This window comes from Neltuma alba, unplaced genomic scaffold (assembly GCF_004799145.2).
Source record: "Neltuma alba isolate B1F8T4 unplaced genomic scaffold, ASM479914v2 tig00012192_pilon, whole genome shotgun sequence".
Taxonomy (NCBI): domain Eukaryota; kingdom Viridiplantae; phylum Streptophyta; class Magnoliopsida; order Fabales; family Fabaceae; genus Neltuma; species Neltuma alba.
In genome coordinates this window covers 681,031-696,075 of record NW_021636732.1, presented here as the reverse complement: position 1 = coordinate 696,075, position 15,045 = coordinate 681,031, and the positions used below count along the sequence as shown (strand labels likewise).

The 15,045-nt window shown below is 35.3% G+C and overlaps 2 protein-coding genes across 6 annotated transcripts; one reads left to right on the top strand and one right to left on the bottom strand.

Moving 5' to 3' along the window:
- The first annotated feature begins 4,460 nt into the window (after window positions 1-4,460).
- Window positions 4,461-7,003, top strand: LOC114724536 (ABSCISIC ACID-INSENSITIVE 5-like protein 2). 2 transcript variants are annotated; one of them, XM_028910895.1, is made up of 5 exons: window positions 4,461-4,620; window positions 4,942-4,987; window positions 5,073-5,822; window positions 5,911-5,982; window positions 6,668-7,003. In XM_028910895.1, the coding sequence occupies exons 3-5, from the start codon at window positions 5,073-5,075 to the stop codon at window positions 6,746-6,748; spliced, it is 903 nt and encodes a 300-aa protein (XP_028766728.1). In that variant the 5' UTR covers window positions 4,461-4,620; window positions 4,942-4,987; the 3' UTR covers window positions 6,749-7,003. The 2 variants fall into 2 exon arrangements, with proteins under 2 accessions (XP_028766728.1, XP_028766729.1); XM_028910896.1 differs by having other exon boundaries at window positions 4,575-4,620; window positions 4,942-4,982.
- Window positions 7,004-7,331: 328 nt separating this feature from the next.
- LOC114724534 (L-2-hydroxyglutarate dehydrogenase, mitochondrial) lies at window positions 7,332-10,336 on the bottom strand. Of its 4 annotated transcripts, XR_003738319.1 has the most exons (6): window positions 9,903-10,335; window positions 9,358-9,639; window positions 8,755-9,217; window positions 8,555-8,623; window positions 8,167-8,326; window positions 7,691-7,769 (listed from the first exon to the last, which is right to left on the bottom strand). XR_003738319.1 is itself a non-coding variant. In XM_028910891.1 (5 exons), the coding sequence occupies exons 1-5, from the start codon at window positions 10,206-10,208 to the stop codon at window positions 7,656-7,658; spliced, it is 1,302 nt and encodes a 433-aa protein (XP_028766724.1). In that variant the 5' UTR covers window positions 10,209-10,331; the 3' UTR covers window positions 7,332-7,655. The 4 variants fall into 4 exon arrangements, 3 of the variants coding, with proteins under 3 accessions (XP_028766724.1, XP_028766725.1, XP_028766726.1); XM_028910891.1 differs by lacking the exon at window positions 8,555-8,623 and having other exon boundaries at window positions 7,332-7,769; window positions 8,778-9,217; window positions 9,903-10,331; XM_028910892.1 differs by lacking the exons at window positions 7,691-7,769; window positions 8,555-8,623 and adding an exon at window positions 7,776-7,955 and having other exon boundaries at window positions 8,778-9,217; window positions 9,903-10,332.
- Between the last annotated feature and the right edge of the window lie 4,709 nt (window positions 10,337-15,045).

The window sequence follows — 15,045 nt, the reverse complement described above, 5'->3', positions numbered from 1 at the left end:
TTCTATTTAGAATAATTAATTTATTATTATATATCCATATATATATTATTAGAACAATTTTTTAAAATAATCTGATAGTGAAAAAATGTAACAGAATAACATATCATGTATTCATGTATAAAGATGTAAGAATTTTCAAAAACATTCAAAGAGAAGCTATGCACACTAATATGTTAATTTTGAAAAAAAAAACTGTAAAGAATACCAATAAAATTTAATTTCTCAATATTATTTTAATATATGCAAGATGTGAACTTTGAAAAAAAAAAAAAAGTATATGGTTTTAGCACATCCTCTCGACATATGTACGTTTTCCACTTGAAAGAGCGTCACGCTAATCTATTTAAATTAGTTCAAAACAAACAGTTTTGCATTGTATGAAATAAATATGTAAAAAAATTTATTTTATAAAATAGAAATATAATTTTTTTTTATATCCAAATTTTACGCAGGGGTTCATGTTCTTTTTAGATGATACCAATATTGGACAGAACGAACCTATATTATACTTTCTGACGTTAACCCAGGCACCCCATTCTAAAATGCCTCCCCAAGTACTGTAACAGGGAACCGAACCCCCTTTTTTTTTAGGTGCGAGAGTGTAGTTCTTACTGCACGGATGAGGGGTAATACAAAGTTAGCATCATGAGCCCAATTTCCGGGAAATGGAATCTAGTCCATGGACCAAGTTTTGCTAACTCTTGGGCTTTGAGGCAGTCCCCTGTGACCATGGTCCAACATCCACTTCCGTCCCCATTTGATAAGAGGCCCAATAATCTGGTCCACTTGATAAGAGCCCAATCATCAGAACAGGAGATACTAAATGGCAATGACCGATCTTTGCCCAGTCTGATGTGGAATATTGATTCAATCATCATATTCTCTTGTGACCTCAAAAACATGGCTCAATTGGAACTAATATATATTAGGAGAATTACAGTGAAGTACTAAGAAAGAAAAACAATTGCAAAAAGAATTTCAGATGTTGTTATTTTCTATTCTGAAATTTATTATTACAAACTGCTTAGGTTGTTATTAAAAAATTTTAGTAATTTTTTATTTATTTCAGAACTCTCTGCAATTCTCCCTGTACACTACTCCTGAAGTCTTTAATAAAAGATCTAATTATTTGAGTATATTAGAGATGTTAATTAAATTAGTTAATATGATATTTTTTTAAACACTCTAATTATCTTTCTTAATTCCCTCTCTTTCTCCTACTTGATTATTGTTAAGAAAATGTCAATAAAGTTGATTTAAGAAAAACTGATAAACATATAAAATAGGTCTTATATATAAAACTAATAGCAAGTCTCAATTTCAGTCCTCAAGGCAATGTAATGCCGCGTAATAACACTTGATTTTTTTTACATATAATTTTACATGTTTTAATTATTTTATCCTAAATTATTTTAACCTAAAACGCGATTAATTTTGTTGAAAATTTAATGTATATAAAACAAAAATTTTATTCCAAATTTTTTTTTGTTATAAAAGAATGGACCCGTCACGCGAGAAATCAAATAGCAGGAGTTCGGATTGGTTGATTTCGTAGCATCATTCCTTTATTAAAATTATTATGTTACCATTATAGCATTGGTTTGCTTAATGATTGTTTTATTTTCTCGACCGGATAATAACTCATTTACGTATACATTTTTCCAAACGCGAGTTCATGAGTCTTGTCTGTCATGAGGAGGGACTAATCTCTGTTTGTGTTTCACCAAACCAACGAGACTGATTTTCCTTTTGAAAAATAAAGGATAATAATTGAACAATAAGGCATAAGCCGATAACTATTTGCTTTTATGGGATTTTGACAGTGACCTTTATATTTTATTATATTTTAATATTTTATATTAATGCCTTTCCGAAAAGGAGAAAGAAGAAAAAAAAAGGGATAATCACGCATCCACGCTTTAAAAAGGCGTCATTCACAGGGAGACCATAAGCAATAGTATATAATTACCAGTCTGCCGGGTTAATAATTCAAGACGTTAACATCGGAAATCATCAAATCCCGGGTCCCATAAGAACAACGGACCCCCGGGGGGGGGGGGAAGAGCATCGCCAGAACGGTCAATCTTTTCTACAAAACATTTTATTTTGTTAACAAAAATATGATACTTAATTAATATTCTGATTTCGGATAACTTAATTGGCCTATTAGAATGAAATCGTACCCGTACGATCTCTTAAAAGTATCTGAAAGAACCGAGACCCCATTCTTCCATCTCGGGAGATTATCATAATAGCTTGTCTTTAATTGTTTTTTTTTTCCTCCCCTTTTGGCCGGTACTTTCTTCAGGTTAAAAGTTCATGAGATAAGAAAATATTAAACATTAAATTTAAAAAGAGGTGAAGTAGACCCCATAAAAAAGGGGAAAAGGACCCCATAAATATTCTTCCTAGTTACGCTTTTTTTTTTTTTTTCAATCTTTCTAGTCACGTTACTATCTGCTTTATTTAAAAAAATCACTGTTCCATTTGACAGTTAAAAGTTTGGCCCAAAAAAAAAAGACAGTCAAAAGAAACTCTTTAGCTCCTGCTTTCTAAATTCACGTTTAACAATTGCTGCGCATTAATATCAATATATTACCTCCAGTACTATAAATAACATCTTATAATTAGGACTACGGGTAATAAAATATTAAAAAAAATTAATAAATTACCCCATTCATAACTAGCCATCAATATAGCTGATATATCAGAATCAACACGGGATCCACTCACAATGATCAGTGAGGGGAATAATCATTAATAGCCAACAAAGAAATTTTGGACATATAATGATAGCAACGTGGACCTGCGTAATGAATGAATTGGTATAATCAAGTGCTTCCCCTCTAAACTCCCTAAATAAAAAATAAACAAATTAGTTGCTTGCAATTATATATAAAGAATTTGTGACACTTTTTTAAATTTATATTAATGAACAAAGATAAAATATTTCACTGTGAAAAAAAATTAGTATGAGAAGAAAGAAAATAAGGCGGACCAAATCAAAATACTCATATACACCTTATATTTAGGATTACGGCATAAATGTGCGTCAACATGTGCGCTGTTCTGCAACTAGGTTTTGTGGAAGAAGGTTTCATTAGAATTTTAGAATGCGAATCCTCGTACCTGTCACCAGCCGCTTATGCTCCTCGTCTTCCACATCATCTGACAGCGGAGTGGCCTCCAACTCCCTCGAAAAAGCAACCTTTTTATAAAGGCAATGGATCAGACGGAGAGCCAATAAAAGAAAACGATGGAATAAACTATCATTTAAAATGGGTAACTTATCTGATGAGCAACGGCTATGAAAGTACCATGAGGGTGTTAAAAAATGGGACTTTTCGTTTGTGGAACACATTTAAAAAGATAGCATAAGCATGAAGCTCCTGACACTTGGTTTCTCAGAGGAACAGAAAGAGATTGAGTGATCGAGAATGTTAAGAGGATGTTTATCTCTTGTAGATTGATGAAAGAACACATGCACGTGGGTGTCCTCCTCGGTGGGATGCCCACGCGTATTCTTATGCATGCATTACATGTGCCATTCTATGACTTTGTCTGTTCATTCCCATTTCTCAGATCAGATTATACAGTTGGAAGTTTCCAAATTGGTCAGTGATTTCATCAGCTCATAGTCATCTAAGCTAAGCTATAAACTCTCTCAACGCTCACTTGCTTCGTGATTTATGATGAAGCCTACTCTGGTGGATTGGTTTGCCCGGATGATCTTCTTCTTCCTCTTTTAATGCAAGTGCTTTACTGACATATATAAGAGTTCCAAACATTCAGGTGTTCATTGTAAAACCAGTTGAGAGATTTCGCTTCTATGTCTGGTTCATCTTTTTGCTGTCTCTAGGCATACGATACTTAAAGATTTTCTAACTCAAATTTTCGTATGTCATTAAATGCGTATTGCATCTTTGTTCCTCTGTGTTCTTAGTCTTCAAACTAGGAATTTCGACTTGAAAATGACAAATAAGTTGAATGCTTAGTTTTTTTTCTCTATTTTTGGTAAGACTCATGAATTATCTGGTTATTATGCTGATTCATAAACCAACTCATGTTAACCCTTATACTTGCCTCTTACTCCAACCGAGATGTTGTATGTGTTTGGATCAAACTAAAATTAGTCTTTATCTTTCAAGTATAACTATTTTCATTTTTTGGAGGAGGAAAAAAAAAAGCCCTACGCGTCAATGGTTAGTTGAAGCTCATCTCTAAACACCATTTATCAAGACTTGCATACTCAAACACTGTGCGTATAATCACCACAAAATAAATTATGGCAAAAGAAAATTTGCAAAAAAAAATAAGCGATAGGAAAGAGAGGGAATGTAGGTTGCTCATTTATTTAATATATTTCTTTCTCGCCTGGGGGGTTTCGTGTCCCCACTCCTGAAGGGAAATGAAAAGGCCTCGTCTTTATCTGAGATTTGGACTGCGCCCTGAAATGCAGTAAAGTAGGTGGAAGGCCGAGACTGAAGTAGTTTCCAGTTTTTTGTTTTGTTTTGGTTTAAGCATGAACTCTTTATTCCCTCTTGACATTGCAACCAATGGTCTTCTGAAACAGTTTTGTTTGTGTAATTGTGCTGACTACTGTGCAAATCGATATTCTGGGTAAGTGGTGGTGATATAATAGACACGCATAAGTAGCAAGTGGCTTTTTTATCTCAGCCATCCGTGGTTGGTTTCTGACTTTATGGATCTTCTGCTCTGCAATACTTTTCTTTTTTTGAATGAAGTCTGCAACACTTTTCTTCACTGACCATATTCAATTTCCAATCTGATCTGGGTTATCTTTTTCTTCTGGGGTCTATTTTTTCCCCCATTCCACCCTGTATAGCATTCTTTTTTATTGGTGAAGCATTAAAACCAACGGAATCTGGTTGCATTTGGATTGATTAGACGACATATTCTGGTTTTTCGTTTTGGTTTCAGGTTCATCACCAAGTTATTTGCTTAGTCTCTGTCTAGAAACTGTAAGGTGGGCTTTCAGTTCTCTGTGTAATAGCACCTATTTCTCAAACGAAAGATATGTTATAGGGTTGTAGGGCGGTGGTGTGTCTCAGATGATGGGATCTCAAGGGGAAGCAACCCAAGAGCCAAAAACACAATCTTTGGCTTACCAAGGATCCTCCCTATACAATCTGACTCTTGATGAAGTCCAGAACCAGCTTGGAAGTTTAGGGAAGCAACTAGGAGGCATGAACCTTGAAGAACTGCTCAGGAGTGTGGGAACTGCAGAAACTACCGGTCAACTAACTTCTGGGTCGTCTCTGAATCGACAAAACAGCATGACAATATCTGGGGACGTTAGAAATAAAACTGTTGATGAAGTCTGGAGAGATATACAACACAAGAAGAGCAATAACCAAGAGGGGAAATCTCAGGAAAGACAGCCAACACTAGGCGAGATGACTCTCGAGGATTTTCTTGTGAAGGCAGGAGTGATTTTTGATTCAAATGTTGCTCCTGAAAACAATATTTCGCAACAAGCTCATTGGATTCAATACCAGCTCTCTTCGCTTCATCAAAATCAAAATCACCATGATGTGATGGCAGGTTTAATGACTGGCCATGGAGTTCAACAACAGCATTTGCCAGCAGTAGCGAACCCAGTTTTGGATTCATCCTACTCTGAAAATATGGTGGCAGCAATCTCACCATCGTCTTTGATGCGTAAGTTATCAGACACACACAGTCCCGGAAGGAAGAGGGAGGCCTCTGATGGTGATGTGGTTGAGAAAACCATCGAGAGAAGGAAAAAGAGGATGATCAAAAATAGGGAATCTGCAGCTCGGTCACGAGCAAGAAAGCAGGTTATATATATTTTTGTATGGTGTTAGTTCTTTGAGGTTTATATGTTTTATAAGTTGAATACTTAACTGGATCTATGTGAATGGACAGGCTTACACGCAGGAGCTGGAGATTAAAATTTCAAGTTTAGAAGAGGAGAATGAAAGGCTTAGAAGACAGTATGTGAGTTTCAAAACCTTGATAGTATTCATTTTACTTTTTCTTGTTTCGTATTCTATTCTTTCTTTCTTTGGGCATATACTAATATTCGTTGGTCAGATCTCTTTCCTGCCATCTTGGTAAGGCAAGGAACGGGTGGAATAGTTGTTGAAAACTAGGACTTGGTTTGGCCATTGCTTGTTCAAGGATATTTGCTGTGCTATGTTATATCCTGGATTAAGCAAGTTATGTATAGAAATGGTGAGAGTTCAAGGTCTTGCGCTATTAGATGCCAAAATTCTGGAATATTAGCTTATGCACAATAAAGATACAACCACACAGTTGAGTTGATAAAGTAATAGATGAGGATACACAACTTATAATAGTATACTTTCCAAGACTATATTTAGATATGCAAAAGGCTTAGGGATTAGCTTCAACTCCTGTCTACGGGAGAATGAAGTAAGTATGAACAAATCTGCAAGCATGGGACTTAACAGGTTTACCAACTAATAAGCATAATAACAACTTTTTCTAACCAAGAATCAGATATCAGGTTCATGGTCATCTTCCTTTTTCTGGTATTTGCTGAACAGTTACATTGTTGAAGCAAAAGATCAGAGAGCAGGAATAATTTGTTAGATAGCGGCATAAAAGATGATTCATCTAGAGTGATGGTGACTATTTTCTTACTGAATCTTCCATGCAGGAAATGGAGAGAGTGTTGCCGTACGTTCCACCAGCTGAGGGTAAGCGCCAACTTCGCAGAACAAGTTCAGCTTCTTTTTGACACCTTCCCTCAAGTCGACTTCTAGATGCTCATTGTTGCGATCACCTACTTCTCGTTTTCATGGATTCATAAAAATTTTCGGACAACTTGGAACACTCTTTCGCTTTGGATAAGTAAAGCTGATGATATTTTTCTTCCCTTTATTTTCTTTCTTCTTGGGGGAGGTGATATTTTAATTCAAAATGCTGTTGTTTGTGTTGGTGATGATCATCTGATGCAGAATTTCTTAAGTGCATGGACTTTTACTAGTCTTGGATCTCCTATTATCATTAATTCGATAATCTGATTTCGCTTCATTGGGTTTTGGACATACATTATGCAGAATGATTTTTGCTGACTACGTATAACTTGTTAAAGAGAGGTAATGAAAGCTGAAATTGGTTAACAAAATAAACGAATCAATTTCATAGTGGGAAGCACCTTTGTCAATCTATTTAAACAAAGTGAATTAAATGAGTGAAACTGTTTGGCAGCTCCAATTGTTAAAAGCTTAATTGATAGTGGATGTATTGTACGAATTTCAATACCGCCTCGCCTACTCTGGGATTCAAGTCAGACAATCGTAGTTATATATGATTGAGAATTATTGAACTCAGTGATTCGTATTTAATAAGCAAAGCAAGCTACAGTGATCCTGACTTATTATACTATATTGTACAAATAATGTAATATAAAATACGAAAAATTATGAGAAAAAAGAAAAAAGAGAGAGACAAATCACCTTCTGCCCCTCGTGGTCCAGGACCGGCATTATTACCATCCGTATGTATTCCCAAAAGAATCGAGATTTCTGTTACTTCACCTAGTCAATTGTCCATGGCAAATTGGTAATATGCTTCTACGGCCTACAGCTTTTACAAAGTTTTACTGTTGTAACAAACTCAAATTGTCGAAAAAGAATCAGGCATCATCTCAGGAATCTAGTGGAAATATAATCTGCAATTGCCATGCTTGACGTTAAACCAGGCGACTCAATCCCAAAAAGATTAACGAGACCAGGTACGCCATGAATTTCCTCCCCCTGCATAAATACACCAGGTGGTAGGAAAAAAAGGTGAATTAATTACACTGAGGAAAGAAATTTTCCCGCATAACAGACATGACCTCAATTTCATGCGTCCAGCTCTGTACAACTCTAGAGGTGTCTTTACTTTTTCGAAAACCAATAGAAATGTTCAATTTAATCACACTCAACATTTCACCTGCCCTATCATAAGAAAATTAAACAGACGGAGAACATGATTAGAATCATAACTGCAAGAATCATATCGGAAAATTTTCAGCAAGGATCTCAAACCAAAATATGGACCAATTCAATTGACAAATGCAATTTGCTAATTCATCAGGAGAAAAATGCAAGAGATAAGTAATTAATAGCTAGACCAAGAAGTACGGAGTAAAGAGAAATAGATAATTGCCTGTATCACAAAATCAATAGGTGGCTGATGGGGTCCTGAAAGTTTAGGTCGAATTCCTGAATACCCTGGTTCTAGAGATCCATCCTTCAGGTTTGGGTAGTACTTCCGTATCTCTGGATAAAACTTCTCCGCACGCTTTGCAGGTACTGAATAGTCAAACCTGGGAACAATATTTAATCAATTCAATTCCCTCATCCAAATCAAACACCTTTCTAAAACCATATTTAGAACTAAAGACATGAATTTCATTCAGTGCATCTGAGTCTCAAGTTTATCGTTAAAAAAACAACGGATTTAGTCAAAGACAGCAACGATTAATTATTAGCAGATTGAATCCAGGCTGTGATATGCAGATAATTTCATTTACAAGGTAGAAAAAAAATCATGCTTATACGCATATTCTGGGAAGCTATTAGTCTAATGTGAAAAGCTTCTGCTCCCATTTCCCCTCCCAATGCTGGGGAAAAAAATGAACACATATGTCCTGAATCATAGGATATTGGCAAAAGCAAGTTCTGGAATGATTAAAAATAAGAGAACCATTATCAAGAATCATTGAAGGGTAAAAGGAGTAACATAGAAACAGACACTGAGAGGTTTTCAAGATGTACTTATTGAGAAAGCTTGAGATATCATCAACGCCATCGATCCATTCAACATCTGGGCCAAACTTCACCTGACCACTCAAATCTAGAGTAACGTGCACACCTAGGCCACCATCCTCTGGTATAGGATATATCAAATGTTTGAAAGGAGGAGCTTTAGTATGGGACAATGTGAAGTAGCAACCACGAGCATAATAGGCAGTGGGTACAACTCCACTACTTTGCAGGGCAGTAAATCTCTTTGCAAGGGCAGGGGCACCAAGGCCTGCAGAGTTCACTATAAATGTAGGTATAAGCACTAGATTTGGCTCCAAAATTGACCTCCCATCCCATTCTTCAACACTCTTGGTTTCCGATATATGGAGACAAATCTGATCTCCTTCAAGATGCCCACCAATCACAGTTGAATTATAGGAGAAGGTTGCTTTGTTACTCTCAGCTTCCCCCTGGACCCACATTGGGGTTCACATACAATTATGACTTCAAATAAACAAGCTAATAAGTTAGCAAAAATTTAATACTAAAAATATGCGTGAATTCAGATTGGGAACACTGTAATTTGTAACAGAAGGCTTGCAATGCATACCACTAACGACAGCATGAAAGAGTGGGAATCAACAATCCCGGAAAGTGGTGATAGTATAGCTTTGACGCATTGCAATTCAGGTTCCATTCTCACCGCCTCAGAACCATCCATCATCCTCAAGCCATCAACTCCATTTTGAATCCCCCGATTCATTATATCATTCAGCTTTGAAATTTCTGAAGATCGAGAAGCAACTATGAGCTTACCAGTTTGTTTATGAGGAATATCATTCTTGGAGCAGTATTCATATAGCATTTCTCTCCCTCTCACACAAAACCTTGCCTGCGAAACAGTCTGAATTACATTCTAAATAGATAATAATTTTACCGTCACGCTTTGGTAGGTTACCAGTAAAACAAAAACAACCGAGTTCTATAGTATGACAGAAAACAATATATTTACTTGGTAATCACAACTAGATAGTTAATGCCTTTTATATATAATTTATTTCTGCTTTGATAAAAGTATGAATGGAATTTCGAACAGGAAGTCGATCGCATCGGCAAGGAGAATCTGTTGGCAGAACAGAAAGAGAAAGAGATAACCTTGAAGGAATTGCGAGGGTAATAGATTCCAGCATGAATGACTTCACTGTTGCGAGAACTAGTGGCAGTGCCAAAGGTGGAAGCCGATTCAACGACCAACACCTCTCTGCCTTTGAGCGCGAGTGCTCTGGCCACTGCTAAGCCCACAACACCAGCCCCAATCACTAAGCAATCCACTTTTTCCCTAGGGTTGCTGTCGCTGTATCTCCTGATCGAATTCGCAGCTAAACTCTTCCATTTCCTATGAATAACACTCGTTGATGATGCAAGGTTTGCTCCCAAGCTCTGAAGCGTATGCTTCAGCATCCTCACGGCTCCTCAATTTTTCATTTTCTTAAAACTCAGCACTTTTTTTAAATTTTTTGAAAAACATAATCATCTCGTCATCCCAATTGTAATTTTCAGCCCCCGGACCACTTTTTGGTAACTCCGGGCTCTGAGCCCTCGCCCTTGTCAACAATGGTCCAACATCCCCGTCCGTCCCCATTTGCTCTAATGATCTGGTCCCAATTGATTAGAACAGTAAATACTAAATAGGAGTACTAAATACTAGCAATGAGGCCAACGGATTGAATTTAGAAGGAGTGGGTGCTTCCTTACAACCTGTAAACTGATGTTAGAATTTTTAACACACTAATTGTTCGTATTTAATGTCTAACAGAATTTTAAATAAGATTGTTTTTAATAAAAAAACACTTGTGGCTAGAAAAAGAAAATACTAGCAATGAGTGGGTTTTCAACAACCTATTGTGGGATATTGATTCTCATGTGGCAGCTACGTCAGCGAAGCATGTGTGGAGTTATACATGTATGCGGTTTATGGAGTAAAAGCCTAGTTTTAATGTAATGCAGAAAATAAACTTGACTGTCGGCCAAAAAAAACCTTGAAAAAGTTTTAGCTGTTATAGTAATTACTTACAAAAGTGAAGAGGGTATTTTGTCAATAAAATAATTTAGGTTTTAATAACGAAAAAATTATTATTTTCTATTTTTATTTTTTGTAATGAGTAGTTTTTTATGAATTGTAATAAATGTATTAAGTTAAATCACTCGTGCTTTATGTATGTTAATATTCATATTGTGAACATAATTGTTAGCATCCAATGATGATACCCAAGTCCTGTGATGCAAAGTAATTTTTCTTAGAAAAATAAGTAAAATACAGATTAAATATCGCTTATACTCAATAAGTATTAACAACATATATGTTGACTAGCTTTAACACTAAGGTTGCTATTTTGTCAAAAAGGATGTTTTTCCTAAAGTATTGCTTTCAATAACAACCAAATCAATGGGCAAAAATTCTGCATGAGCACGCAAAAAGAAAGGGCTTTAAGGGAATATCATATGTATTTCCGACCAATATTTTTGTTGCAATAGAGAATAAGAGAAAGAATGATCAACTTTTTCAATTACACAGACATTTACAACACCCAATCAATCAGAAAGAAAATATTCTACAAGTCAAAGAAAAATGGCTTGAAAATTAAAAGATCAAATTGTCCTCCACCGCACTAAGAAGGATCGTTAGGTGCGAATCAGCACTCCTCTTGGATTCATCAACCACAAGCAAATAACAAAAAAAGCGAATGATAGAAAATTAGATCAGTCTTCATATATAAGCCAGATGAACTATTTGATTGATGGTTAAAAAAAAAAAAAAAAAAAACAACAACAGCAAGTATTATCTCATTAGGCGGGATCGTTATATGAATCACACGACACCATTATATTCTGTCAACAACTTAAACTTTAGATATATTGTTTACTAGGAGGTCTCATTCAATGACCTTATTAAACAATCTTCTCAATAATTAGAAAATAATATTTATTAAAAAAATTAAATAATTAAATAATTGTTTAATATTTGATTATTGGTTAAAATGAGAGAGTAATTTATTTTATTGATGAATGTGCAGAGTATAGATACTCTTCAACTTTTCCAAGTTTTTTTTAACTTTTTGGTTTGGAGTAAATCATTCAGGAGACATATATTCTTGAGTTCAGAACTTTTCTGCGTCCACGTGGTTCGGTATTGAACATAACCATACCTTGCACATAATCATCAACGTAGGATTGGATCTCTTGCCCGAGAACTTGGCCTACCTGTCCACATCAAGTCTCATTAGGATCCATATGAGAGCAATGGGCAATTCAGAGAAAGATATACATTCATATAATTGACGAATGACTCTGTTCATAGAGCACTGGTGTAGAAATTGGTTCATAACTAACATAACCCCCGCTAACTACTGACTGCCTTAACATGCTCCCTCAATCTGAATCTCTTTGCTACACATGTTCATCATTTTCTATTACACCCCTACTCAATCAGAGACTTCTCTTCAGAATCCTTAGCTTTTATCTGAAAGATAAGAACGTTGCATTAGTAATTGGCTTTGTGAACACATCTGCAACTAACTCGAGAAATGTGCCAAACCTCAATATGTTTACCGGTCACCTTTTTCTCATATAGATCAATATCAATATGTTCAGTGCGTGATTGAAGCATCAGATTCACAAACAATGCTATTGGACTGGAACTGTTAGGATATGACAGCCAAAAAAAGTGAGACAAAGATATCCGTCCTGTTGAATGATTATGTATGTAGAGTACAAGGGCATATGTATGTAGGATACATTGACTTCATAACTAACATAACTAACGCTAACTACTGACTACCTTAATTGTCAAATCATGCACGCTTCTGTTGAATCTGCAGTTTCAAAATGGAAAATGATACGACAGAAAAGAAAGGTTCAATACTCAGCTACACACCACAAAAACAATAGGCTCCTCAGGAGAAGGAGGTGCATTTTTAAGGTAGTCCTTGATTGGAGTTGCACCTACGGATTCATTTCCATCCAAGCAGCCTGAAATTCATATGGTCAACTATAGCAGTTAGTTAGTTAGTTAAGAACTAAATCTGGTGAAAATGTCAAGATCATCATACTTACCTACTATCCTTGAGGTTGCATGAAGTTGAGCCAATAAACTTGACGGGTCAGTAGTGATTTTATGACGGAGGACTATGTTGGTCTTACGACACATTATCAATTCATTTTGGAATAACTCATCTACAAGGATTCAACAGTGTATAATTAACATTTACGCAACATAATAAATAAAGTATCATCATGAACTCACAGTAGTGTCAAATAGCGGGCTATCATCATTGCCTCCAAACGTTAAGTATATTAAATATAGTGACGATTGAGAAAACAAAAATTAATCACCTAACATAGCCGTAAATTCTTCCTGGTCACCTACAAGCGTAAGCAACGTCTTGGGGTTGAACTTATAATAACCCTTGGGCCCAAAATTGATATAGATCGCCCGTATATATGCAACAGAGTTGAGTAGGGTTGTTAACAATATTTGCAGTGGCTGAAAAAGTAACACGCATGAATAAATTGGAAGAACACAAGCTTAATAAGGAAATAAAGCTTCATTAAGCCTTGCAATATAAATAAGAAAAAATTTTAATGATTAAAGATCGTCAAATTTTGAGTAGAGATAAAATATGGGTTTGAAATCACTAACCAACTTGTAAGTCGCAGCAAGATTTCCAACATCATTCGGGTCGGGCTGATACTGCATGAACACAATACAAAGATAAATATTGACTTCATTATGATAAGTAGGTTATAACGATATCAATACAAGATAATGTTCATCCATTATTCTTTCGATTTTCGTTTCCATTTTATTGCATTGGAACAGAGTGCATGCGCAAAACTGCATAATCTCTTCTTTGGACGTAGCGAATAGCGATGCTATTTAGCAATTATTGATTACCTGACAAGAAATTTAGCGAATACCATTCTTAAATGTATGACACTAAAATCACAATTTTTACCTCGTCGTCAATTTTAGGTACGCTAAGTGGAAGATCGTTGATAAAGAAAGTGATGATCCCTGATTCTTGAAACGACGGCGGCAACTGTTGCTCGTCGTTGTTCGGAGGGGAACCCACTTCTTCCATTAGCTTGCCTTCGTTACAACTTTGCTACTCTTCTTGGGGGAGAAACGTTATATTTGAATTCCCTCGCTGCGCACTTCTTTTGTAGCGCGGGAATTCTTCTTCTTGTTTTTTTTTTTTTTTTTGCCAAATATAGCGTGGGAGGGAATTCAAGAAAGTAGAATAGTAATTATTTCGGTGGCAAATTTAATTTTCGATTAATTTTTAATGATAATCGTCATCACACACACACATGTATATATTATGAAAACAGGTCGCATTAAAACAATAGAACTCATTTCTTTAGTTTTTCTTCAAACGACATTTCTTTTCTTTTTTAATCTCCATGCAATGTCGAAAAAGCAACACTCATCGTCATCATCATTCGGCCCTCATTTTAAGATGTCTAAACTTCTAAAAGAGATTAAAAATTGAAAATAAAAGAAAAATAGGGAATTAAAAAGTGTTAATATTAATATTTAATAGATAAATATCAGTATATAGTATTGTGAAATTTATTTAAAAAAACTATTGCTTACATTGGACTGTACGTCTAATTGATATTAATATTAACATGAAAAATAAAATTTATAGCAAACGACGACACATCTTACAAATGCTAAATCTGAGTTTTTTTTTTTTTCCTTTCATATTATAATGGATGAAGATGCCTTGAATGAGAAATATTGGGCTCAGGTTTTAAAAAATTCGATAACAAAAGCAGATGCTGATGAAATTGCAGAACTTGAAAAGGATCTCTCCTATCGCTGCAGAAATATGTTGTAATGCTTTGACTGAGAAAATCTGACGTCTCAGGGAGGAGTTTGAAGAATGATCATATGCTGATAATGATAGAATTCGGCCACTATTTTGTTACGATACCCTCCGTCCTAATTATAAGACCCAATTGATTATTTGAGGAGATTAAGGAAGTAAATTAAATTGGTTATTTATAATAAATAAGTGTTGTTTTCCTAAAATATCCTTACTAATAAGTATCTTGGCTAAAACTATCATTATTAGAAGGATTATCTTGGAAAAAAATGCATAAATATAAGAGAGAAAATGGATTGGGTCTTATAATTAGGACCAAATAAAAAGTCAAATTGGGTCTTATAATAAGGACCGGAGGAGTATTAAAGGCTACACTAGTATAATACACAGGGAGTATTATAATATCT

Excerpts from the sequence above, each read along its gene's own strand:
- LOC114724536 (XM_028910895.1), top strand. The coding sequence starts at position 5,073 with ATGATGGGATCTCAAGGGGAAGCAACCCAAGAGCCAAAAACACAATCT. Across the intron at positions 5,823-5,910 it reads GGTCACGAGCAAGAAAGCAG|GCTTACACGCAGGAGCTGGA; the intron begins GTTATATATATT and ends GTGAATGGACAG. Across the intron at positions 5,983-6,667 it reads AAAGGCTTAGAAGACAGTAT|GAAATGGAGAGAGTGTTGCC; the intron begins GTGAGTTTCAAA and ends TCTTCCATGCAG.
- LOC114724534 (XM_028910891.1), bottom strand. The coding sequence starts at position 10,208 with ATGCTGAAGCATACGCTTCAGAGCTTGGGAGCAAACCTTGCATCATCA. Across the intron at positions 9,640-9,902 it reads ACCCTCGCAATTCCTTCAAG|GCAAGGTTTTGTGTGAGAGG; the intron begins GTTATCTCTTTC and ends ACTGTTTCGCAG. Across the intron at positions 7,770-8,166 it reads CTATTGATTTTGTGATACAG|GGGGAGGAAATTCATGGCGT; the intron begins GCAATTATCTAT and ends GTATTTATGCAG.